Source organism: Micropterus salmoides, unplaced genomic scaffold (genome assembly GCF_014851395.1).
Source record: "Micropterus salmoides isolate LMB-PRFRI ecotype aquatic unplaced genomic scaffold, ASM1485139v1 Ms_hic_scaffold_4, whole genome shotgun sequence".
NCBI lineage: Eukaryota > Metazoa > Chordata > Actinopteri > Centrarchiformes > Centrarchidae > Micropterus > Micropterus salmoides.
In genome coordinates this window covers 34,673,843-34,700,831 of record NW_024043372.1, presented here as the reverse complement: position 1 = coordinate 34,700,831, position 26,989 = coordinate 34,673,843, and the positions used below count along the sequence as shown (strand labels likewise).

At 40.0% G+C, this 26,989-nt stretch overlaps 1 protein-coding gene across 5 annotated transcripts; it reads right to left on the bottom strand.

Annotated features, from left to right (window-relative positions):
- Positions 1-172: 172 nt before the first annotated feature.
- On the bottom strand, positions 173-26,916 carry LOC119886003 (solute carrier family 41 member 1-like). Of its 5 annotated transcripts, none has more exons than XM_038696431.1 (11): positions 26,531-26,664; positions 20,972-22,860; positions 18,985-19,092; positions 18,359-18,430; positions 17,440-17,584; positions 17,172-17,318; positions 16,677-16,821; positions 16,391-16,470; positions 7,332-7,466; positions 2,609-2,757; positions 173-2,492 (listed from the first exon to the last, which is right to left on the bottom strand). In XM_038696431.1, the coding sequence occupies exons 2-11, from the start codon at positions 21,164-21,166 to the stop codon at positions 2,313-2,315; spliced, it is 1,356 nt and encodes a 451-aa protein (XP_038552359.1). In that variant the 5' UTR covers positions 21,167-22,860; positions 26,531-26,664; the 3' UTR covers positions 173-2,312. The 5 variants fall into 5 exon arrangements, 4 of the variants coding, with proteins under 4 accessions (XP_038552359.1, XP_038552360.1, XP_038552361.1 ...); XM_038696432.1 differs by lacking the exon at positions 26,531-26,664 and adding an exon at positions 25,064-25,333; XR_005441408.1 differs by lacking the exon at positions 173-2,492 and adding an exon at positions 6,540-6,903 and having other exon boundaries at positions 2,632-2,757.
- Between the last annotated feature and the right edge of the window lie 73 nt (positions 26,917-26,989).

Genomic DNA, 26,989 nt, shown 5'->3' with positions numbered 1-26,989 from the left:
AAGCATGGTTGCAAAGATGTCCTCTTGACAAATGTGAGAGCACTGCAAAGTCCAGTCAAGCTTGATGCCACTGTAAAAATTACCATGTTTTGATGCTATTTTCAGATCAGTGAGGACAAGCACTTTTCTAGAAGTGCATATCAAACAATTGAAAAGGCCACATTCAAAGAGATTCATACTAAATACTGTAATTTGTTCGCAAAAATAACACAGATATATCTGTATCATCATTCACTGGGACACAAACTAACATAGATACAGTAAAGTGTAACTGTGTATAACTATGATCAGTGACACTGTGCTGCTCAAAAAATAAAATATCCAGTAGAAATTTGGCACACCAAACTCAACAGTTCATAGGAATTCATCAGACAACTGAAGGCTTATCACGGGTTAAAGGCAAATATCTACATAAAATAAACATTTTGAAATCTGACATTCATCCAGATGGAACAGTGTAGGATTTATGTTACAATACATTTACGCTCATTTAGATATGATTATTGCCTTAATACAGTCATTTGCCATCTAACATTTAAGAGCAGATAATAGGTGTACAGATGTACCAACAGTTAAAAATACAAAGGTTCTACAATATTTCAACTTGTATCCATTTTAGATGGATGTTGTTACTACAGATAACTGGGTGGTGTTTGTATTGAGACCAGTGCAACACCAAGGAAAAGTGTACAACTATTGACCACAGTGAGCTGGAAAACACAGAGATCAAAGTCACAAATCAAACTCTATGTTTTTCTCTCCTTATTCTTTCTATTTTAAACAAGGTTTGTTCCACTTTTGTTGATGCAGCCCCTTATTTATAATTGTGCCTCAATCCTGGGCACAAAGGGATATTTTGTGCACAGAAAACCTTTTTTTAGCACATGTACATGTTTTATAGAGAAAGTATCTTACAAAGTACAATTTAATTTGTAAAAAAAAAAAGAAAATCTATGTGCTCAATGAATCATATACATGTTTTCTAGTATCTATGAAAGCACACAATAATAACCTCTCACTCAATTTTACCCATTTCCTCTGTAATTCTCTGCAAGACTAATAGCCAACTAGCTAACTTAGGTACTAACTTGAATAGTCTACCTACCCTCCAGGGCATTATAATCATTAATGTAATCTCTTAAAAAAAAAAAAGAAAGAAGAAGAAGTTTATCTATGCCGCTAAATGAAAACAGTTGAATATATGATTTTGGGGGGGGGCAGTGTGCTTTAGGTGGTTAGTAGTAATTCTTAAGTCAGCTATACAATACTAAATTCAACTTTTTGACAAGTGCCATTGCTGCTGAGTTAAAACATTTAAAGCCACTGTTTTTTAACTGATTATAATACCTTATCGTATTCGTATCCTTATCGAGTAGCTGGCAATGATCAAGTTAGCCTGCTAGCTTAGCTAGCTACTGGCCACTATCTCAATAGTTGGATAGAAATCTAGTTAGCTACCTTTCATGCTAGCTAGCTAGAGACTAACATACAAGCGGTTTATTATCAAACTAGTTAAGTAACTACTTTTGCATAGCTGTGGTGTCCCTACTGACGATTTTCCCAGTGCTTCCCTACTTCCCTAGTTACCGATAATCCTACTAGCAATCAAATTGGAGACAAAATAGCAAACCAGAAACTGCCTACTCCAATTTTTTGACCAGCTGAAATTGTAGCACACTGTAAAGGTGTGTTCAGACAGAAAGTGAAGCATCATTCTTGCAGATTTAACTGTGGGATGGTTTGTGTTTATTCACCACAACCAGCCGATGTACCAACTGAACGTTGGCTGTAAGCTAGCTTGAAACAGAAGGAACAACCATGTCTTTGTAGTTGTGATCAGCACAGCGTCAACTCACCAGAAACTACAGTTCTTTCTGTGATTTCCCTCCAGTCTCTCCATGTCCCTCTCACTGTGTCACCTCTAGAATTTGTTTTACTGTGTGAGGTTTAGCAAGGCAAGCTTGAGCACAGATAGAGACAGCATGGGAGACACAGTGGGCAGGTGTCCAGAATCCAGGGAATTGGTGAGCGAATGAGTAAAACTGAGTGAGAGGTTATTATTGTGCACTTACATGGGTAATAGCAAACATGCATAGTGTAGATCTTTGTTTGCTCAAATTGAATATTCTTACAAAATAAAATGTGCATGCTTGCAAAAAACATGTTTCTGTCCCATCACATGCACAGTATTGAGCCACAAATACAACAGGTAATCTTATGTTCTTTTCTCGTCACCTTCCTTCTTAAATCCAATTAGCCCTGTAGTGGGTCACTTGCATATAGACAACAGTACATGCATCCGTGTGTCCATATCAAACTCCAGTCCCAGAAGAACTGACAATCAGGATCAGTCTGAAGCTCAGTGCCAAGAAGCCAGTACCCAACAGGTCACCAAAAGCTGTGAGGTAGGGGATGGAGAAGTTGTCTGGATCCAGTCCTCTTTTCCACAGCCATCGCACCATCAGGCTGGCCACGTAAAGCAAAATCATCACCTGGATAATGACAATATTTGGAGAAGTTTCTGAACAAGTTTTAATTTAGTCTTGTACGAGTACACAGTTTTTTTTTCCTGCCATATGAACAACAAAGCTTTTTTGGTTTATCTGACCTGAAGCAGAGCTGCACAGAGGTAGCAGATGATGAAGGTGGGTGTCATGGCAGTATGGCCTCCCTGCAGGAGGTGGATGGTGTACAGGAAGAGCAGGTGGCCCGGGACTACAAGGATGACAAGGACTCTTGCTGATTTGGAGTTCACATCTGGAGAGAAATGAAATGAGTAGCAACAAGCTGTGTGTACTGATGTCTAGTTTTAATTAACGTCTAGACAGTTTATGGAGCATTAAATTTCTCTGCTGTATGCTTGTTTCTGTTAAAGTTCAAGTTTATTTGTCACATATGATGCACATCATACAGGATACAATCATAATGAAATGTTTGTCTGCAAGCTCCTACAATTCTTCAATTAATGTCTAGAATTAGATTCTTAAGACTGAAACCAACTACTGCCAACTTTAGAATGTTGGTGTTAGTTGGGCGCAATCTGAGCAGTGTGCAAGCAGCTTTAGTCTTACACCAGCTGGTGTAAATGCTCTGTTCACTGCACACTTGGGGCCCACACGTCTTCTCCACTATTGAAATTAGTTAAAAATGAGTGAGAGAAGTGGTTGTAGTAAACGCAAACGAGAGGGAAAGAGGAGAGCTAGGCCATCTATTCAAACATTCTTCAAATGGAGCCAGGAGGATAATCAGGGTGAGCAAGCTGTGGAAGATGACGAGCAAGCCAACCAGGGACTGGAGGAGGCTAGTGTTAGCAGTCCAGCACAACTTGAGGCCAAGGCTAGAAGTAGCAGCAGCAGCGGGAGCAGCGTTGCGGGGTGCAATCAATGAAGTCGCTCGACCTGTTCTTAACGATTGCGGACCTGCTGCCTTTCATAACAGAAGGAGCAAATATCCAACATCACCCGGTGATGGGAGTTTGGGCAGTATTGTGCGCTTCCTCACTAATGATCTGCTGTGTTGTCAACTCCCAAATGGGGAAAAAGTTTCCTGAGACTGGATCACATATTCACCATCCACAGGTAATAGCTTTTGCTTTGTCTGAATGCTTTTTTCAACTAAGAAAAATCTATTTGTTAGTTGTTAGTTGTAATTGCATGTTAACACTGTTTCGGCGTTCATCTGTCACTGAGAGCGGGACTGTGAATGCTAAACTAGTGCAACATATGGAGGGTGAGAAGCGGGTTGTGGCTGTCATTAAGTTTTTAAGAGAGAGGGCTGTCCTTCCGTGGCGACGATGAAGTACTTGGATCACACATTCTGGAAGTCATCTCTTAGTTCGATCATTTCCTCGCTGAGCACATTAATAAGTATGGACTGAAGGGGAGGAGCAGCACATTCTATCTTTCATCCACTATATAAGAGGACTTTCAGCTTATGGGAGACAATCGCACACTGCCTGGCATATGTAAATGCAAGCAATATGTTGGGGCGTGGGCTCACTAATCCATTGTATTCCCTGAGCAGCACATTCTCTCAATTTGGTGGTTGTCAATTTTGAGCATCAAACAGTTAATTTCCTGCATTCTGGTGATTTTTCCTGCACCGATTTATGGTGGAAAGGAGAAACACACAAATCAAGTGGCAGGTGACAATTCAAAATCTAAAACTATAAATATAATGCAGTGCAGCTCTCAGGTATTCTGTGCTGCTTTCAGATCTGCTTCTCCTATAGATTATTTTCTCATATAATATCATCCCTGCTGAGTCAGCACACTTGCAGGCATGATTTAGTCTGCCCTCCTCTTTATATCTTTGTTCGGGGAAGTAACTTCTTTAAATGTGATTGTGGAACCTTTTCACCTCAATGATAAATTCATTTATTATATTTAGTAAACTCCTGGACTTTAATATCTCCACACATCGGCACATTTTTTAAGTCTACCTGCCCTGGACTCTACTGTGCATTAGTTATTGCTCTGCTGGTAGTATCCCCTTCGGACTGAAGCACTTGTGAAACACTTGTGATCAGGCTGAAATCTCACTACAAATCCACACATGTTAACTTCACCTCCAATAAAGTGCAACTCACAGTGTAGAACTACAAGACATTTCAGGGGCCTCTGAATTCTTAATCCTTTCTACGACCAGGTTGAAATTTACATTTATTCATTTAGCTGACGCTTTTATCCAAAGCAACTTATAATTGCTATACATGTCAGAGGTCGCACGCCTCTGGAGCAATTAGGGGTTAAGTGTCTTGCTCAGAATTGCCCAAATTTACAGAGCATCTGGTGTCATTGTGTTTTTTAATAACAATTCCAAGGAAGGTGACGGAATCTTTCACTGGAAAGATTGACACAGAGTGTATGTTGTCAATTATTTTAATAGCTGCACAAAAGTAAGTTCCAAAGCCAAATGTCTCCAAGGCCTGTAAGGTTGTGTTGTGTTGTGTTGTGTAATTATAAAGAAGGAGAATTGGCTGCCAGTAGCCAATGCAAAGCAGATGTTTTGGAATTAAGGATTGAAGTCCTTGAGAGAAAGTGTGAGGGGGGTTTTACTTTCAATGTTTTCTGTGCACACAAGCCGTGGAGGAAGGAGGGTAGTTGTTCAGCAAAAGCGATATAAAACTTTTAGATGAATGGCAAGCAGCACTTCATCTGAAATTGTTGAGCTATCACAAAAATCTTTTTGGTAACTCAAAATTTACTGTTTTAATGAGATAGTCTAGTGTTATTCCAAAAGTGTTAGCTGCTCATTTTAATGAGAATCACACACATTACTATAAAAAGTGGAGCAGTAATTAGTTATCTTTTGGGGATTATTAGTAATGACTCCATTGACACGGAGTCTGTGAATAGAATTGGTTTTATTGTGGCATCGTTCTAATTGAAACAAATAAGCAGTGCTCTCCTTCCTCCCTCCGCTTTTGCTCTATATATTTCATTTTAAAGATTTTGATGTAAAATTACATCCTGTTTGCCATTCTAGAATTCTATTAAATTTTCTAAAAGGTTTTCAGAGCAGTTGTTCTAGTTATTACCTTTGTTTCTTCAGCTTTTCTAGATTTAAACAAGGGCCAATACTCTCTTGAGAAATTTGACACCTCAAAATTAAAAAAGCTCCCAGTTTCTGGAAAAGCATTTATCATTTAAAGCCTTGTTCCAGAAACAGTTAATCGATGTTTGTATCATATTAGTTACTAGGTCATGTTTTAAAGCAGAGTTATTAAGTTTCCAAAATAAGCCTCTAAATGACTGACTAGCATTAGACCTAAAAGAGATTTGGGCTGACGCTGCGCTATGGTCTGTTAGTGGAGTTGTTGTGGAGAGTAAATCAGCCATAATGTTAATGCTATTTAAGCAGAAATTAACCAATAGGCTAGTCTATACGTAACAAAGAAATGCAAGCTTTATTACTACATGTATAGAGTTTAACATTAGGATTTTTCCTCTCTCCATATATCTAACTAATTGAGTTTTTGCATTAAAATCAACAGATTGGAAGGTGAATATTTTTTTTGCATTTGGAGGCCATCTATCTAAGGAACCATTTAAGGCAATGTTGAAGTCACCACCCACCAGAAGCACTAAATTTGGGTATTTAGATAAGCAATGTAAAAAACGGGTTTCTATGACTTCAAACAAAATGCCATTTTCAGGTCTAGTGTTATATCCGTTTACGTTGGAATTAATAACATGTAACAGCCATTAGGGTCACTTTCTGAGTGCAAGATATCATGAAAGTTATTCTTTAGGATAGGAACCCCATCGGGTCTTTCTGAACCATGCGACAGCCATATGTCATTTGCCCAGTAAGCCAACCAAAAAGCACCATCATTAACCACTAAATGTGATTCTTGATTTTGTTTCCCACCCGAACCCCTAACATTGAGAGAAACAACTGCTGAAGAAGCAATTTAAAGTAAAAAAAATTCATCCCTTAACAAAAACTAAGTCTAATCACTTTGGTCTAACCTAACCAGGAACAACATTCCCACATTCTCCCAGGGCTAAGTGCTTTAAATGAGACTGTAGGCCTACCTATAAACAGTGTTCATGGACATGGTGAATAGTAACTAATAAATAGTTTATAGTCTTGACGTGTCCATCTGAGCAGGTGTCAGTTGCGCTTCTAGTGGAGACAGCAGTGGAAATGTGTCCTTCCCTTCCATTCCAGCAAAATTAGCTTTCTTTTCTTGTTTCTTGGCAGCACTGGCCAAAGCTTCTTCCACCTTCCTTCTGTCAGCTGCAGTTACATCCTTTGCAAATCTTAGGTTGTGCTCTTTGAGGAAGCTACAGCCCTTTGCCATTCTCTCCAAACCAAGTCCCACGTTGATCTGTTGCAGATGATCTGAGGTGCAGATGATGGTCGTCGTCGGTCACTTCTGCACGTCGTTATAGCAACCTAGACAATATCAATATCATCTTTGATCTTTGCTTGGGTCTCTCTGACAACAGCGCAACAAATGTCTGTACTTTTCTCTTTTATGTTTTCTTGTTTGCCTTCAGGAATACCTTGGAGTCGTCTGGATTCCATTACCTAAGACAGCCTCTGTACATTATTCTAAATTAATTAGTGGTAAATATACCACTATTTAACAACTTGCTAAAACAGACACCAAAGCTCAGTAGAGCTGCAAACAATGTTACCAACTATTTTCAAGCCTCTTCAAAAAGTCACTTTATTTCACGTATAGTAATTTCATTCATGAATTAATAAATGGTGAGTAATGGGGCTTGAATAACACTGTCACATGTTTAACTGTTTAAATTATGGAAGGGCCACAGCTGTGCACTGCACCTTTAAATCATGTATGCTTTTCTGTATCTGACCTGAGGAGCAGAGGGTAGCACAGGGTCCAGGACAGCTCCCGCTCATTTTAAATGGAAGGGCTCCAGGAACACCCCAGGAGTGGAGGTAGGTGGACATCCTACTGGCCTGGATGGCCACCAGATTTCCCCCTACACCTGCATAGACATGGAAAAGTGTAAGAGTGTAGCCTAGCACTGATCGATTCCATGAAGCATTTTATGAAAGTATGAATAGGACGTAGAAGATGTGTAAGGTGGAGATGCTTTGTCATTCAAGACAAAAAAATAATTTAGTTCCTGAACCTTTCAAATATTTTCATAACCAAAAAATTATTGTTTGTATGTATAAAACTGCATCACCATGTTTTTAAGCCATTGCAGTACTCTTAACACAACTGACCATTACTTCCATGCACTCTGGCTCTGCGGGTACCGGTTCCAAAGTGGAACAACCATCAATCACCTCCTCTACATGGATGACATTAAGCTGTATGCCAGAAATGAGCGAGACATCGCCTCACTGATCCACACTACCAGGATCTACAGCAATAACACTGGAATGCCATTCCGACTGGAGTGTGGTCGCATGGTATCCAAAAGAGGGAAAATGATCAGAACCGAGAGCGTTGAACTACCAGAAGGCCACATTGCAGATGTTCAGGACAGCTACAAATACCTTGGGGTGCCGCAGGCTAACGGAAACCAAGAGGCAGCAAGGAAGTCCGCCACAGCCAAATACCTACAGAGAGTAAGGCAGGTCCTGAAAAGTCAGCTGAATGGGAAGAACAAGATCTGAGCCATCAACACAGACCTTAGCCTGTCATCAGATACCCCGCTGGTATAATAAACTGGCCAAAGGAGGAGATAGACGCCACTGACATGAAGACAAGAAAGCTCCTCACAATGCATGGAGGGTTTCACCCCAAATCCAGCACCCTGAGACTGTACACCAAGCGTAGCGAGGGAGGCCGAGGGCTAGTGAGTGTCAAGACCACTGTCCAGGATGAAACGACTAAGATCCAGGAGTACATCAGGAAGATGGCCCCCAAAGATGAAGGCTTTGTGAATACCTCAGGCAGCAGAAACCCGAGAGTGAGGACAAAGAAGATGAAGAACCTTCATGGAGGAACAAGCCGCTGCACGACATGTACCACAGACAAATAGAAGAAGTGGCTGATATTAAGAAATCCTACCAGTGGCTGCAAAAGGCTGGACTAAAGGACAGCACAGAAGCACTAATCATGGCGGCACAAGAACAGGCACTCAGTACAAGATCAATAGAGGCTGGGGTCTACCACACCAGGCAGGACCCCAGGTGCAGACTGTGCAAGGATGCCCCTGAGACAGTACAGCACATAACAGCAGGGTGTCAGATGCAGGCAGGAAGTGCGTACATGGAACACCATAACCAGGTAGCTGGCATAGTGTACAGGAACATCTGCTATGAGTATGGGCTGGAAGTCCCAAGGTCAACATGGAAGACACCTTCTAAGGTAGTTGAGAATGACCGAGCTAAGATCCTGCGGGACTTCAAGATCCAGACTGACAACCTGGTGATGGCTAACCAACCAGACATCGTGTTGATCGACAAACAGCAGAAGAAGGCTGCAGTGATAGATGTGGCAATCCCAAGCGACAGCAACATCAAGAAGAAGGAACACGAGAAGCTTGAGAAATACCAAGGGCTGAAAGAGGAGCTAGAAAAGATGTGGAAAGTAAGAGTAACAGTTGTGCAGGACAATGAATGTGAGTGTGGTGGCATAGCTGCAGCTCCTTGAGTCTCACGCCCACGACTTTTGTGTTTGCTATTAATTCGATTAGCTGATTTCACCATGGCTGCTAAAGGAACCTGACTAAATCGGAAGGATCAAAATGCAGGATTGGCTGCTACTGATGAAGTTACCAGTGAGCTTAATGTTGCTCGAAACTAAACATGACTGTATGCAAGAGACTTTATCTGATCATGCTCAGAAAATCTCAGTACTTGAGACCAATGCCAATCTACAAGACAAGCGTATTTCAGTTTTGGAAACTTCCTGTGCTTCATTGTCGGCAAATAACGCTAAACTGCTGGCTAAAGTGGCTGATCTGGAATCACGTAGCCGCCGCAATAATATTAGATTACTCGGCCTACCTGAATCCATTGAGGGCGGCCAACACACTTCCTTCTTCTCGGGGCTTCTGATGGAAGTGTTTGGCGAGGGTGTTCTGGGTTCTCTGCCAGATTGTGACATGGCTCACTGAGCTCTCTTTGCTAAACCATGCCTAGGTCAGCGACCTAGGCCAGTTATTATACGCCTTGTAAGGTACCAATAGGAAAATGTTCTCCTCAGCTGATGAAGCCAGAGACTATGCAGCATCACTCCTTCCTGCTGAGTAGAATTCTCTGGTGTTTTTGTTACTGTGTGTTGCAGTTCTGCATTCTGCTGTTTGATTTAATTGTGCTACTCCACTGCATAGATAGGCTAGTTGCTCTTTTTGAAGGCCTGCTTGTTTATTGATTCCGTTTGGACAGCAGTAGCTCTGTCTTGACTTTTCTGTTTGAATATTGCTTTTTGTCCCTGCTGATGGCTGGTTGCTTTAGTCTGAGGCCTGATCTGGTTTATTAATTTATCTGATGCCTTCACTGTGAAACTATTATGTATTGATTAATGATAAAAATAAAGTAGAAAGATTAGCCATTTTTATTTATGTGGGTTTTGAGACTCCCTGAGTAATTTATTCTTTATAGTTAATGATCGCTGAGCAATTGTGCCTAGTTGAAATTTGTTGGTTTGTCGTGTGTTTAACTTGTTTTTTGTTTCTATGTCTTTGTATATTTTTGCTCTTGTCTGTTGCTATTGCGGCTTTTTTCACCCTCCCCTTCCACACTTCTCAGTATGGTACCCTGACATGTTCTTCTTTTCTTCTCATTTTCAATGGAATCCATTAAAGGTCTAAAGGTCATTCACATTAATATCAGGAGCCTTGCTTCAATAATTGTTTTTCTTAGAGCCTGGGTTGCTCAGTACAAACCTAATATTATTACTATTTCAGAAACCTTGCTAAGTAATGCAATTTCTGATAGTGATATTGAAATCAATGATAATGTACTGTACAGAGCCAATAGATTGTCCGGAGGAGGTGGGGTGGTCACATATGCAAATCTTATCTCTGAATGTATTACTCCTGAAGTAGATCCAGTTAACTTTGAAAGTCTTTTTATAAGTATTATCTTTCATGTAAATAAACATTTAATTATTGGCAATATTTATAGGCCTCCGTCTGCCCCATCAGATTCCACAAAGTGCATTTTATCTACGATTAACTCATTAGGCAGGCATAAAGAATTGATTATTCTTGGCGATTTCAACTTCAATTGGCTTGATCGTTCCTCCGCAGGTGATAAAAACTTATTTAGTAGTGTTAATCTCACACAGCTTATAAAGGAACCCACTAGAGTGGATAGCTGGTCCTCATCTTTGCTTGACTTGATACTGGTCTCTAATCCGGAAAGGATATTTAAATCTGGTGTCTTAATGATTGTTTTAGTGATCATTTATTGTGTTTGGAAAATCAAAATGCCACATTTCCCTCCTAAATATATTAGAATACGCCAATGTAAAAATACTAATGGTGATTATTTTATACAGGATTTAAACGCTATTAATTGGGACAGGTTCCAGCTAATTCCTTTTGTTGACGATGCATGGACCTTTTTTCACTCTGAACTTACCAATGTAATCGATAAGCATTTTCCATTTAGAACTATTCCTCAGAGTTAAAGGGAAGCACTTACCCTTGATCAGTTCTCATCTAATCAATCTTTTTAAGCAAAGAGATAAGGCATGGGCCAAATATCGCCTTACTAAATCTGCCCCTGACTGGGATCATTATAAATCTCTCAGGAATCAGTGCAAGACTCAAACCCGAAATGCTAAATCCAGTTATTATAGAGACTGCTTTCTTAATGATTTTCATAACCCTAGACAGCTTTAGAATCATTTGAATCGGGCTCTCAATAGGAATAGCAAAACTCCCATTAATCAACTAAAAATGAATAACGTTACAATTTCTGATCCTCCCCTTAATGCTCATGCATCAGCATTTTACCTCTATTGGTGACTCCAAACATGTTTATTCCTATGCTAATGATCATTTCTCAACCTTGTCTTTTACCTCTGGCTCATTCAAATTTAATAAAATCATGCCCATTGATGTGTTTAATGCTTTAGGTGATCTAAAAGACAACAGTAGTGCTGGTCCGGATGAACTTGAGCCTAGGTAATTAAGCTTGCTGCTCATGTATTGATATTTCCACTTGCGGACCTATTTAATCTGTCTTTGACTACTTTCACCGTTCCCGCTACAAGGAAATGTGCGTGAGTTACCCCTCTCTTCAAAACTGGTGATGCTTCTAATATGAATAATTATCACCCAATTTCTATTGCACCACTGCCAAAATATTTGAGAAAATAGTTTTTAATCAAAATTCATTATTCAGAATAACATCTTATCCCCATATCAATCTGGCTTTAGGCCTCATTTTTCAAACACCACAGCTTTATTGAAGTTCACCAGTGACGTTTTCTCCTCCTTTGATAAGGGACAGCTAACTGGTGCTATTTTTATCGACCTTTCCAAAGTTTTTGATATGGTGGATCATTACCTTCTCCTTGACAAGCTTTATGCAATAGGTTTGAATCAAAGTCCTCTGTTATGGTTTAATTCTTATCTTCACATTAGACGGCAGTGTGTTGCTTTTCAAGGTTCACTGTCTGATTATTTATTGGTTGATAAGGGGGTTCCTCAAGGTTCCACTCTAGAACCCCTTTTGTTCTCGATTTTCATTAATGATTTATCGCACATTTGCTCCATCTGTAAGGCTCATATTTATGCTGATGATACCGTAATTTACACTGCTGACTCTGATGTTCACTGTATCCAGAACAGGTTACAAGCTGACTTTCTCATGACTTAAATATGGCTTCACAATAACAAATTATTGTTGAATATGGAAAAGTCCTGTTTGGGACGAGGCACAGATGATCTTGTGCTCTTAACTTGCAACTTTATTTTGAAGATGGGTCCTCCATGGTGAAATTGGAAAAAATTAAATACCTTGGACTGGGGATTGACTCTGAGCTTACTTTTAAACCTCACACTGATTACATCACAAAATAATATCTGGCTGTCTCAGTTCACTCAATAGATCTGTTAATTGTTTCACACTTGAAGTCAGGAAAAGGTTAATTTCATAGTTGATATTTCCCATCATTGACTACGCTGATATCATCTACATGAACACTGTTCTTAAGCCAGACAATGTTGTCTTTAACTCTCTATGTAGATTCGTTCTGAGGTGTCCTTTTAAAACTCATCATTGTGTAATGTATGCATCACTAAATTGGCTTCAGCTTAAGACAAGAAGAGACTTCCATTGGTTCCTATTTATTTTCAAATTTGCCTACTTTGATTGTCCTCCATATCTGAAAGAACTCTTGGTTCCTTGTAGTTCTATGTATCCACTTAGAGATATGCAATATCTTGTCTTTACTGTACCAGGAATCTTTTCAGCTGCTGGACGTAAATCTTTTCATTATAAAGCTACTTGTGATTGGAACAATCTCCCTCTTTCCTTGAGATCCATCTCATCTTTTCGCAGATTTAGGTTATCTATATTTCAGTATCTTAACAATGTGTGTGCATGTTACTGATGCTGGACAAAACAGAATTGCTTGTAACTGTATTTTGCTTCATGTAATTGTCTAATTGATTTACCTCCTGTGGATTCGACCTCTGTCTTTCTTATGTGATACCTTTTCGTATTGAATCTCTTATGTATTATGGGTTCCACTTGTGTAATGAGGTAAATGAGATGCACTTATTGAGCTAACTATAACATGTCTGAGCTATGATGTGTCTTCGGTCTGGGGCAAGGGTGTAAGCTGCCAAGTAACTCAATTGTTTTGAGCACTTTTTTTTGTTTGTTTGTTTGTTTTAGTTCTTTACCTGTTGTATAATGTGAATGTGTATTTTGACCCTCTTGAAAACGAGATGCTGCATCTCAAGGGGCTATCCATAATAAATTGAAATGAAATGAAATTGAAATTAAATTAAATTGAAATTAAATTGAAACTGATATTAAATTATTCGGAGCACTGGGGGCTGTGATCCCCAAACTGGGAGAGTGGCTACAGCAGATTCCAGGTAAAACATCAGAGGTCTCTGTCCAGAAGAGTGCAGTCCTAGGAACAGCTAAGATACTGCGCAGAACCCTTAAACTCCCAGGCCTCTGGTAGAGGACTCGAGCTTGAGGATGACACATAGCACCCCGCAAGGGGGGTGAGAGGGGGATTCTTCAATAAAAAAAGTCTGTGGTTTGCTTGACACACCTCTTAAAAAAGGCTCTCAGGAAACATGAGATTGGATTCCCCTGAATAAGGAGCGCAGGAATTTCCTCTGCCTGGAGCTGCTGGGCTAAGCGTCCATTGGTTGATGGATGTGGAAAAAATCGCTGGGACACACGCACTGCAGCACATGCCTCATTGTGAGCATGTGAAACAGTCTTTTCATAGTTAATGTGTTGAAGAGGGAAAAAACTGCCACGCGAGCATTCCCCTCCGTCACTGCTGCAGAGCTCAACTCAGTGTTGCATTAAAATTGCATCAAACGCGACACTGTACCCCCTTTGGGTCTACAGCAACACACCCGCCACGTTTGAAGTCGATTGGATGAATAGTTCCTGACATAATAGAAATACACACACACACACTCACACACACACACTCACACACACACAAACACACACACACACACACACACAGATTCCTTCCTTTATTAGAGAGATACAGTATATACAATATCTCAAATTGGCTTCACACAAACTACATTAAAATGCTCTTACATGTTTTTGTTAGTGATAAAAACTTAATAATAGAATACACTATAATAATATAATGAGTACTTTTACTTTTGATACTTTAAATATGTTAGGTAAAATATGGAATTCAGGAACCTTACTTGTAAAGGAGTATTTATATACACATTATATATATGGTATTTCTACTTTTATCCACTTACTTACTTATTCCACCGCTGGTTTCTGGTCAACAGGGCAAAAGGAGCGCTGAATGCGAATGCAAATGCACTTCCTGTACTGGGAAGGCAATATGCCAGAGTGTTTGGTAGCACTGAGGCTGGCAGAGATGCTGTGCAAATGGGAGCCAGCAAATGCATACTTGGCATTCTGATCAGGCTTGTGGTTTATGTAAAGACCATTGTTATTCCTCTCTACTTATTATTTGTGGGCAACAAACTTCAGTCAGTGAAGATCTGGCCCTTTCTGCCTCTCTGATGTTCGTTTGACAAGGAAGATAATGCTTCAGCAGCACTTTAATACCTCATGATTGATTAATATCTCAAATTTGAGGCCCTTTTAAATGTCTTTAGCAGTGTTGTCACTTCATTGTAAGAGAGTGGCGACACCAGAACTAAATAAACTGATTATTAACACTTAAATGTAATTTTTCAAAGATTAGGACTGTTGAAACACCATAACCCAAATCACAGCTCTGCTTATTCCTTAAGGAAAGCATGTAAGTGTTAATGTCTTTGCTTAGAGCCTGTGGAAGAAATGTCACAAATTGACTCAGCTTCAATTAAGGGGATTATAACCACAAAATATCTATTTTAGGCAAAGTTAACCAAAGTCATCATCCTAATTTCCTCCCTCGAGGCCTCTAAAATTAGGTTTATATCTGCTCAAGCGTCAGTTGAATACTTGTGAAAAAATTTCATGTAATTCCATGCAGTGGCAGAGGACTTATGTAGATGCTTTACTACTAGTAGTAATATCACAATATACAAAATACTCTGTCACAAATAAAAGTCCTGCATTCAAAATATTATTATATTGTGTATTATAATGGAAGTAATCATATCCCTCACACTTCTGATTTTTTATTTTTTTTTTGTACCTTTTGGAGCAGGGCAACATATTCAGTTATCATTCTTAATGCATAGACTTACAAGGAAGTTTTATATATTTAAGTCCCTTCTGTTCTGTAGCAGACAATATACAGTGATATAAAAGCAATTGTAAAAATGGTTAACAGAAATAAACTATATTCAGTGGAGCAGTAATGAGGATTTGAGTTTAAAAGTCTGATAGCTGGCTGTGGCTGGGTGGGTACTGTCCTTTGGAATCCTTTTTCAAATCACATAATTCCCTGCGTGGCTTCGCCTATCTTTGAACTGACTAGATGTCTAATCCGCCAGGGTATTTGAAAACACCTGTGTGGGTGTGCAAAGCCTTTAATTATAGAAGTAATCATTAAATAAAGCTATCAGATAAATACTGAATACTGACTTTGGTGATAACCTGACTTGTCCTCTAGCGCCACCAGCAGATCAAAGTTTTCACTTATTCTGTGAAATGTCTCAACAATTTCTTGATGAATTGATATCAAATGTAAAACAGACATTCAAGTAAAATCTCTCAACAACAGCTAAATGGACGGCCATGAAATTTGGTTCACACATTTATACTTCCCTTAGCATAAATTTGACTTGTTATCTTCTGCATTCATCAGATCAAAATTTCAAGTTGCACAATACTTTATATAACTAAGGTGGTGAACATGGTAAACATTATACCACCTTAACATCAGCATGTTTGCATTATCATTGAGTATTAAGTTCAAAACACCTCTGTGCTAAGCACAGCCTCACAGCCTCTTAGTCTGGTTTGTCAGTAAACTGGCGTTGTATGTGATGGGACTAAATGATGGAGAATAAAGGTAAGTCAGTAACACTATTTTAATCCCAAATTTAGCATTTATAAGCAGTACATAAACAATTAACAAAACACAAGATAACACTATCTAAGGTGGTTGAAAGACATATAACTGCCCCAGTGAATCATTTGTAACTAGTAGCGTGACAGTTAAAGGAATGACAATGTAACAAAACATGAAATCATAACATATGTATTCACATCTTAAATGAAGTATTATAGTGTGTTATAAACCTGTTCATATACTCCTTTTTATATACGGCTTACAAATGCTAGATAGAGGGGAAGTTAATCTTCTACTCACCATTGATGACTGGAGTAAACACTGCCATGCCTTCGAACTTTGGATTGCTCACTGTCTTATCCAGAATCAGACCACCAATACTGGGAAGAAGACAACATACAGTATGTGAGTCTGAGTGGGACACCTGTGTGTCTAGCTGAAGCTAATTTGCTTAACTTTTCTGTTTTATTTAAATGAAACAGACATATCTTTAAATTTTTCAAAAAACTCTGATCAGAGCAAGAAAAATGATAAAGTTGTTGGGCTGTTGGGCCTCTGATATAGATAGTGTCACAGGTTGGCTCACCTGCTGATGAACATGGCCAAAATGACAGGTTGCCAGCCTGACTTTAGGACATCTCTGACTGATGGAGAGCGTTGGGCAATACTGACCCACAGTGGAATGAGAAGCAGGAAGAAACCACATACTGCAGGGGGCAGGTACCACATGTCTGGAGACATAGCACAAAACACATCTGTCAAAATCTTTGATTACGCTCTTCATGTAGTACACAAATTGGTGTTAGGTGAAAGAAACACTTTTGTCCTTTGTTTTTAGAAGATATTCTGACCATGACACAATTGATGAAAGAGAATGGAGAGACTTTACAAATGACTGAGAGATTTTCTGTTGATTTTCTGGCTTGTGCTTCCCTCTTCTGGCTGAAATACGCCTTAATCCTCACAATACTGTGGATATGCAATTGCTTGAAGAACCATTTGTATCCCAGAAACTGGATAAACAAATAGTGTACTGAAAGTGACTCGCAGAGCTTTCTTTACGTAATGTGTGACATCTGACCTCTGTAACAGAAGAAGAGGCTGCTGACCCTAGCAAGCAGAGACAGAGTGATGAGGTCTCCAAGACTGGCAGCGATGGGCGTGGCCACATTATCTGGGTTGATGCCCACTTTCCTTGATCCAATAATCACCGCCACCATCACCAGACCTGCCCAGTAACATGAAGATATGACAAAGAAGTTCAACAACATAATAATGTGTTTTGCGTATCTGCTGCATTCTAAGACATTAATTCCTCTGCAGCAGTGTGTGCCTTTGTCTGGTCTGACCTAGAGACAGTGCAGCGATGAAAGCAGTTGTGACACTGCTGGCACACAGGACACAAGCCTGGATAACGTCCACTCTCCCCCTTGTCAGACCCCCGAGACTCACTGATGCAACTGCTGCCAGGAAACCCACAACTGTGGCCTGGACCTGGGGACGAAGGACAAAGCAGAGGGACGTGAGCCTTCTTTATTTATCCATAGTATTTATCTCATTATTGGTCTATCCACCAATCTGTTTACATTTCTATCTCCGTCTTTCTCAGAGAGAAGAGAAAGCAAGTGGATAAAACATTTAGAAGAACATGATGGAAGAGAAGCGTGGAAAATAGAAAGTGTAAGTTGGCGCATGTGCAGCCCAACATGGAGATCCCAGAGTTCATCTGGCAGGCCGACATTATACCCACACATTGATGTAATGTTATACTCTCCTCGATACAGTAAGAAAACAGCTTTTTCGATTTCAATTATGCCAAAGTGATACAAATGAAAAATAAATGTTATCATAGAGATTCTCAACAGTGAAATGCTGTACCTGATCTGATCACATGTCCACTCCTTCATTTCATAATGAAAACTATTCACAAGACTGCCTCCTCATTTTAATTCCCACGCAGAATATTAAATACCAGACTTAATGATCACACCACTAACATCTTATTCTAAGTTTTATTTCTTTCTACATTGTCAGGGCTCAGTTATGTGTCTTGAATTATATAAGGTAGCACCAAACAATTCTGTCAACAAATTGATGAACTGTCATTTAAGGTAAAATGTGAGATCAGATACATTTTCCTTTACTTCACAACGTCTCTGCCACGGGGGCCGATCTTATCTCGCCAGTAAAGCATCCTGTAGAACTGGACCAAGGTGATGGAGTGTGTTATTAAGAGGATGTATGGTGTACGTTGGCGCAGTGCATCACCTGAATGAGAGCCAGATTACAGAACACCATACTCCACTGCTGCTGAGCATCATCCATCTGCCCTGTGTTGGCCTGTGGACGGAAACGGGTTCACGTAATCACATTTCACAAACACACGGAATGGCTTTAAAGTTGTCACTCCCGCTACTGCAACTTATGTCAACATTATCTCCAAAAATGTTCTCTGATTTGTTGACAGAGTGCACAGATAATGAATAATTTGGTGAATGATGATGAACAGTTTTGCCTCTTCCTTTCAGAAATGATTGAACCTTTTCTGTTTTTGCTGTTTACATGACCTCTGGGTCATGAAACAGGTCCTGACAGGACTGAAGGATAACACTAATGGAAAGTTAAGTGACAACTGACCAATTACGACAGTTTGTGCATGGTACCAACCTTGCACAGCATTACATTTTTAAGGACGAGTCACAAACCTAAGTACATAGGAAGTGCTAATACCTATTATTACCTATGTACACAATAAGCCATCTTGTCTAAGAAGTATGTGTGCCACACTTTCTCCTAAAGATTAAATAAAATGTATTAATTATTAAGAGTTACACCGTTGTATACATTCTGCATGTGTATGTGTTCTGTATGTGTGCGAGTGTGTTTCCACTGACCGCTGTTGACAGTCTGGATGCCAATGTCATCTCCAGATTCCCCTTCAACCCCACCAGGGCTGGCACCAAGATAAACACTTCTGACATCTCCTTGAACACCTCCCAGTGCTGAAAAACACCACAGTAGTCTTTGAATGCACCTTCTGTTCCCAACGAGCTTGTCAAACGCAGCCCACTGTTCGAGTACATCACAGTGAAACTACACTGCGAGAAACAAAGTAATTGGAACAGAATTTTTCACCAAAATGCAGGAAAATCTGTATTTAATGCTCAAAATCTTCAGGGAGTGGACCCCCAGACCCCCCACTTATCAAGTGCCCAGTCCAAGAAAACAGTATCTAGGTTCACACACAATTTCTGGGAGGAAAATTCACTTAATAACTCAAGATAATTACTATTCACATGGCTTTTTTGTTCCTTGGAAAGTAATACATGTTGTTTATCATTAACTTACGTGCTTTTTAAAATGTTTTAATAACAATAGTAACAGCAATAATAATAATAATAATCAACAATATTCAGCCTACATCCCTTTTGATGGGGGCCGGTAAGGGACCTGGATAATTGGATAGAGGAGCAATGACCCAAAAAAGGTTGAGAACAACTGCTCTAATGTGTTTATGCTAAATACCAACTTGTCAGTAATCATAACCATTCATGCATAACAACAAATTCCGTTTCGAGAGTTTGCAAGTTACCCTTTTTTAATGTCCAGGCTGTGGTCGGTTCACAAAAAGTCACACTGACACTTTGCAGGGATAATAATCAAATAAGTACATTAATGAGGTAGACTACTTTTGTTTTTCTTTGTATGACATGCTCTGTTTAAATAAAGAGACAAGATTTTTCATTCTTTGGCTCAGTGGTTAGAGTCATTGGAGGCTGATTTCTGTGACTAAGCTACCACTTACAAAAGGTTATAATGTTGAAATATCATCTAGAGATATAGACTTAAAAAAATCTTAACTAGAATTTGCCAACTTGGGTGTTAGTGAAAATTCTGACCTTTGGACTTGGACATAATTCTCTTAGGAGCTTGCAAAGTGACTTAGCCGTTGGTTGCAATTTACAACCCTCACCACTAGATGCCACTAAAACTAACAGACTGAACCTTTAAACATGTTTAAAATGGCTTTTCATGTTTCTTACCAGCTCTCACATGAAGTGTTGGGCAGTAACATGTTGCTGTAATGTTATTACTTTTCCCCGTAACTAGTGGTGTAAGGGATTACTATTTCCAAAACAGTAATAATATTACAGTTACTAATCCAAGTTACCAGAACGCCACTTATTTTGTTATCCTTGACGTGTTTGCGGGACTGTGCTGCAGGGCAGGGGCAGCCTGGTCTATCAGTTCTTTATGCCTCAAGTAGAGGCTGGCTGACGTGCTGCATAATTCAGGGTGTCATGTCACGCTGCTGGTGATTTATTTTAAAGAGGTTAAACAGGGAGAGAGCTATGAGGTGGCTCTGTTCTATCTGACTTGGTTTCTGATACTGCTGTCTGCCTCGCTGTGAAAAGGCCACATTTTATCAGACATATAATGTCTGAAATGTAATCCTCTACATCATAGTTTTTAGCCAAAATTGGAATGAAAGATGGTCCGTTAAATTAGCTATTTTGCCAAGGAAAGCTAGATAGAAATTGTCTTGTTTGTTTTTTTTTGTTTTTTTTTTCAATTACATGACGGATTCAATACATAAGCATCATCAAGCTTCATCCTCCTGCCTTCCAGCTACTCACCACAACTCTACATCAAAGATACATGAAACCTAGGAATGAACCTATGGTGATCATGAAAAGTCATAAAACATGTCATATTCATACTGTAGTACTGGGTGTTTAGAATCACATCTAGCTGTCTAGCATCTAATGGTGTGTGCATAAACATAACAGTACTCACAGTAGAGTCATAACAAACTGATATCAGTGCAGCTGTAATCTCACACACATAGACACACTTTGGAGCACTTTTTTTCCCCCATACTTGCACTATATCCATGACTATCCCAGCTGCCACCATGCCCAGCCCAGACGCCAGGTAAGGCAGCAGGACCTGGAACGCAATGATCCACGAGCTCTCTGGCAGGAAGCCCCGGGCCGAGCGGGTCAGTTTGCACGAGAAACCCCTCAGCTTCTTCCCCTGGAAACGCAGCTCCAGAACCAGATGGGTCACCACCATGGCTGATCCCTGTTAACCCACCCCCGCCTGAGAAGTGTTGGTAGCGCGCTTCCAAGCTTTTTGTTGAATAAGTCAAGTTGATTTGAGAAGGATGTAATTTTCCATTTTGAGCGAGGAGAAACACTAACCAGGCGGAGAAGACGATCTCATCTTTTGACTTTTTTTTTTGTTCCCAAGAAAACTGCAGCAAAGAGGGATTCAACAAGCTTGTTTTACCCTTCACCTATCACCCCAGCGCTGGTATGGCAGCAACACAAAGTACTTTTGCAAATGGTGGACTAGGCGGAGGAAGCTGCTTTCACCCACTTGAAAGGAGCACGCACACACACACAAACACACACACACACACACACACACACACACACACACACACACAGGTCCACTTGACAGCAGGTCTGTGAGGCCTCTTCTGTCACTGCTACTGACAGACCTCCACACACATACACGCGCACACACTTTCTATCCTCATGCCTCACTCTTCAGCAGCCGGGCGGCAGAAGCAGAGCGCCGGAAGCCCGGTCTCTCGCGGGGCCAGAAGAAGGTCCAGGTCCTGTGGGACAAGGACATCCAGAAGGCAAGCAGCTTCTTCTCAGCCCTCCTGTGCTGCCGCTCCTTCACCTCCTTCTTGTGCTGATGCCCTGTGTGAGCTTGACCACTCTGGAGCCCCTTCCTCATTTTTATCAGGGTAACGCCAGGATGTACGTCCAGGCTGTGTGAAGGGACACTGATGAAGGGTATGATGTCGGAGGCTCGTCTGAAGAGGTGCAACTGCTTTTCGCTGCCTGGGCTTCCCTCTGATTCCAGACAGATAGATGAGCCGTGGCGGCGCTCTGTGGTGGAGGGAGTGACAAGGCGGAGGACAGTGTGTGTGTGTGTGTGCATGTGAGATGATGCTGCAGACGTATGTGTACAAGCAAGGTGACCAGACTATATCAGGGCTCTTCTTTCTTCAGTTCCCCTCTTCCTCTTGGTTTCTTTTGAGATCAGTTCGGAGGATACCGCAGTTGTGCTCTCTACCTCTTTGAAGGCTCCTCCTTTCAATGCTCTTCTATGTCCTCACTGTAAGGGGGTGACGCACTCTGAGCAGCAGCAGGTGCTGTACCTGTCACCAACACGTGGTGCTGCTGCTGACGGGCAAGGAATCCGTTTATCCTCCTTGATTGGAGGAAACACACAGGCTGCCACTAACTGTGATCCCCTGGACTTTTTCAGTCTGTCAGTCTTTCTGTTTTTTTATAATGCCATTTGCTATTCCAAATTACATACATATTTTTCAAGGTTTGGCATGGAGATAAAAACTGATAGCCTACATGTGCACCTACACTGCTAATTATATGTTAAAGAAAGACAGAAATAAAACAAGTTCTAACAACATATTATGTAACTTCTTGGGGGGAGCATAAGCCTGTGCAGAATATGTAGTAAGACCATGTCCACACACCGCGCATGCACACACACACAAACACACACACACACACACACACACACACACACACACACACAAACACACACACACACACATACACAAGGACAGTGACTCAGCTGAAAAAGCGTCCTTGAGACATGGCTTGGAACAGGTGCTCTACAGCTCCCCCTTCTGACTTCTGGCTGTAATTTGAATTGTAGATCAACAGCTCCTGAAGGTTGAGTAGTAACTGGTGGTTGATGGTGCCTTTCCTCTTCACGAAGATCTCCTTTTGGAATATTTCGGGAAACCGACAGTAAAAGAACAGCAGCTAGAAAGATGATGCAGGGTAAGAGGGGATGACATGCATCAAAGTTTACAGGCAGAATCTGAACTCAAACCAGCACAGTGAAACAGTGTGCACTGGTGAGGCAACCCTAACATCTTTTTCTAATTCCTGAACCTGTCATTACTTTTCATGTAATACTTCTTTGGCCGAGCTACAGCTGCTGTAAGTAATTTTTGAATTAGACAACAAAAAATGGGAAAGGGAAATGCCTTTTGAGTCAAGTTTTCCTTCCGTCCAGATGTGTGCCCCATTTTTCATCAGAAATAGTGGAGCCCCAAAGTGTTCAATATTAACCCCTTGATGCCTGAATTTATTTACAATAAAAAATATTTAAAATAATTTCTGTTTTCATTTGCTTTCAGGTTGATGTTAAATTAAGTGGAAATTGTTCATTTGTCTAGGGAACATAGAAAAGATATAAATTCAGGTATGATGCAAATTAGCAAAAACAGGCATAATTGAGAAACCAGTGCTTGTAAAAGGTTCCCAAGTCCGTATGGAATATGTACAAACAGGCATTTGGGGAATACAAACTATCTCAGCTGCAGTCTGAAAGGAAGAGGTGTGATGCAAATTTGCGAGCAATCGGCGTTAAGGGGTTAAAAAGTAATTATATAATAAATCCGGATAAAATGTGTAAAATATATAAATGAAATAATAATTTGTAAAATCATTTAAGAATTTTTCTTAACTTGATTATTGTAAAATGATTTTACAATAACTTTCATGATTCTCATTTTCATAATAGAAAATTTGATTTCAAAATGCCCTTTTCCAAATATCTGTTTTGAATTACAAAGTCACTTTTCAAGGCCTCTTAAGCTACCAGATTTAGCCAGTTAGCATCTGTTAGCTACAGCAAAAACAATGTTCTGAATAGCTGTTGCTCTAAATAATCACTATGCACAGACACAGGAACATCTTTTATGTATTTATGTTAAAAAAAATGTCATTTTTATGTATATCTTTGTTTTTTAAAGACAGCTAACTGATGTGATGCAACTCACCTATGTGGACCCTACTCTGCACCAACAGGTGCTAGCTAAACTGCTAACACTGGTTCTTCACTTTGATGCAGAGTAATAACCTAATGATAATAATAATAATCTAAAAATGATTCCCGAGAAAATGCATTTGAATGCTCCATCAAGTCAGAACAACCATAGATGGGTCAAACCCAGGACTTTTCCACCGGAGACCATAGAGACATATTTAGAGTTTTAAATTAAATACTAGTTACTGACTTACGTCACGTTACTTATGTGACATGATTTAAGTCACGTGATTTATGTACTTTAACCCAAACCACCATGCTATCGTTTCACGTTAACCACCTGTTTAATTTCATGAGACTTGCCTAATATAGTTAATTGGTTTGCCAGTTGCTGGACTGGTCCGGAAATAGGCTCATATGTGTCATTTTGGGAGGCACTGACAAACTACCTATTTTGTCGTTTAGGTACGAGGACATGTTGGAATGTAGCCAACTAGTGCAGCAATCTGGGACAAAATCACACATGTTCAAACTGCATACTTGGATAGCAACGTCACATACTTAACAACCCATCACCCAGTCGCTATACAAATATGTCCATGTTGTTTCCATATTATGACATTAAAGCTCATGAATACAACAAAGTCGGAACAACGACTTTACAACTTTGGAAACGGGACCATCCGAGGAGCATGTGAATGCAGCAGACAGGTATACGTATGCTTGGCCTGGCAGGGTCCTGCATTAACAGATGACGTAACACAGTAACTAATTATGATTGGCTGTACCACAGGAAGTCTACGGATGTGTGGCAGTAGTAGAAAGTGTATGAATGCCATGTGTTCATGTCACAGACTACCAAATTTTGATTATGCCATGGTTTACGTTGAGAAATGCATCTACATTTAATAAAACATCTAACATTTACGCCCAGCACAGAATTAAATAAAGAATTTAAAAAATCCAAATATCTTGTTCACAGATACACTGTATACATTAAATATACAAAACACATTAAAACTCAACATTAAAAATATCAATCTGGTATTGTATTATTAAAATATGTATATCTATAGAATTAAATACAGTTTTTTTTTTATTACACAATTGTATATACATATTCTCTATTCTTCAATAGACACATCTAACCTGAGTAGATACAAGATGCAGAGATGGAGGAATCTTGGCCCATTCTTCTTTGCAGAAATGTTTTAATTCAGTCATACTGGAGGATTTTCGAGAATGAAAGCTCTTTTTAAGGTCATGCCACGGCATCTGATTTAAGTCTGGACTTTGACTAGGCCACTCCAAAACCTTCATTTTTTTTTACCCATTCAGACACTTGCTGGTGTGCCACAGATTTTCTTTCAGGATTTTCTGGTAGAGAACACAATATATGGTCAGCAAGTCCTGGTCCTGAAGCAGCAAAGCAGCCCCAAACCATCACACTAACACCACCATGCATAATATTCTCCTAAAAGTCTTGGGGATCATTAAGATGTTTGTTGGCAAATGTTAGACAAACATTTGTGTTCTTTTTGATCAGCAGTGGGTTTCACCTGGGAACTCCCTCATGAATGCCATTTATTCTATTCTCTGCGGAGTGGAGAGCCGCTTGTGGGAAGCGCCGCCGCCGCGTCTGGTGGAGCATTGACTAGAAAGGCCGCGATTAGCTCCGGCAACTGCGGTGCAGACATAACACGCTGTAGTCAGAGTAAAATCCACTGACTACGGCCTGTAAAGGTGCAAGCGAATCCAGCATTTTGGGCGGCTTGATTACACACAAATCAATCAATGCAAAGATGCGAATTCCTGCGAATTCGCTCTGGGCGGCGAGAATGAGGCGTTTGTCGCGCAATTCGCTGTTTCGCGCGAGTTCAAATTTTTAAACTTGCGAAAGCCTATCAGCGGCGAGATTGTCCAAACTTAACCGGCGGTTACTGAGCAACGAAATGAACATTTTTCATTATCTTAAGAATGATGAAATAACATTTTATAATAGTAATAATCTCTACATTTATGTCACAAATTATTGTTTCATTTAAGTATTTTACAATTTATTCATATGAGTATTTCATAATGTTATAATAAACACAGAAGATTTAGAATCTGATAACAAGTTAACTTCCTGTTTACATTCAGTGTGCATAAATTCACAACTACATATTCTGCTAATGTGTCTACTTATTTCTATATATGCCATATGGCTAAGTTTCCCAGTTTAGCATAGTTGCATAATATGCTTATTGCCATGACCTTTTAATTTGTTCCCTTGGGGCAAGGTCACTTTATAGACCCATTAGGTCACTTTGACCTCAAAACACACACCAGTTCACAGCTCAGTCCATTCACCCCAGAGAGACATCAATCAAGAGTCAAAGAGATGAAGACATATGGTCAGATGGGCAGACATGGTAACCTTGTTGGACTTACTTCCAAGTGGAATATTTATCTGATCATATTCTTGTTATTACAAGCTTTTTTCCCATAAAAGAATCCAGTAAGAACACTTTCTCACTGCATCAGTTACCAAATTTTCAATTAATGTAATACAATAATTCAATGAAAGTTTTCCATATTTCTGCATGAGATTGTGTGAGTGAGTGTGTCACCGACCTGCACCTGGTCCAGCAGCATGCCGGCCGTCGCCATGCCCAGCCCGGCCAATAGGTATGAAGGAACCACCTGGAGGAAGGTCACCCTGGATGACTCTCTGAAAGAAATGTGCAGCTTTTCCTCCTTCATCTTTACAGGACAGCTGGAGATTCCTGTGGTCTGCTCAGCTGCCAACTTGTTGTACTCATTCAAACCAAACTGCTGCCAACTAGAAGAGTCCAAAGCTGTTTGTCTTTCAATTTGTCAACCTGCCCTTCTCTATTCTGATCTGGTTTCGGATTTCACATTTCTCAATATTATGTAAGGTGTCCGTTGATGATATGATTGTGCCTCTGTTTCCTCTGAAGTTAATATAATCTGATGCAGTTAAAACACAAAAGGCCTATGAGTTTTCATTTAGGCTTTTACAGCGAGAGATCACTTTACACCGGTGCAGTGGCCACACTGTGGCTGCAGTGT

Bases quoted from the DNA above. Each gene is read 5' to 3' on its own strand.
- LOC119886003 (XM_038696431.1), bottom strand. From the start codon at position 21,166: ATGGTGGTGACCCATCTGGTTCTGGAGCTGCGTTTCCAGGGGAAGAAG. The intron at 19,093-20,971 runs GTATGGGGGAAA...GGTGTTTTTCAG, and splicing joins TAGTCATGGATATAGTGCAA to CACTGGGAGGTGTTCAAGGA. The intron at 16,822-17,171 runs GTCAGATGTCAC...CTATGTCTCCAG, and splicing joins CCTCTTCTTCTGTTACAGAG to ACATGTGGTACCTGCCCCCT.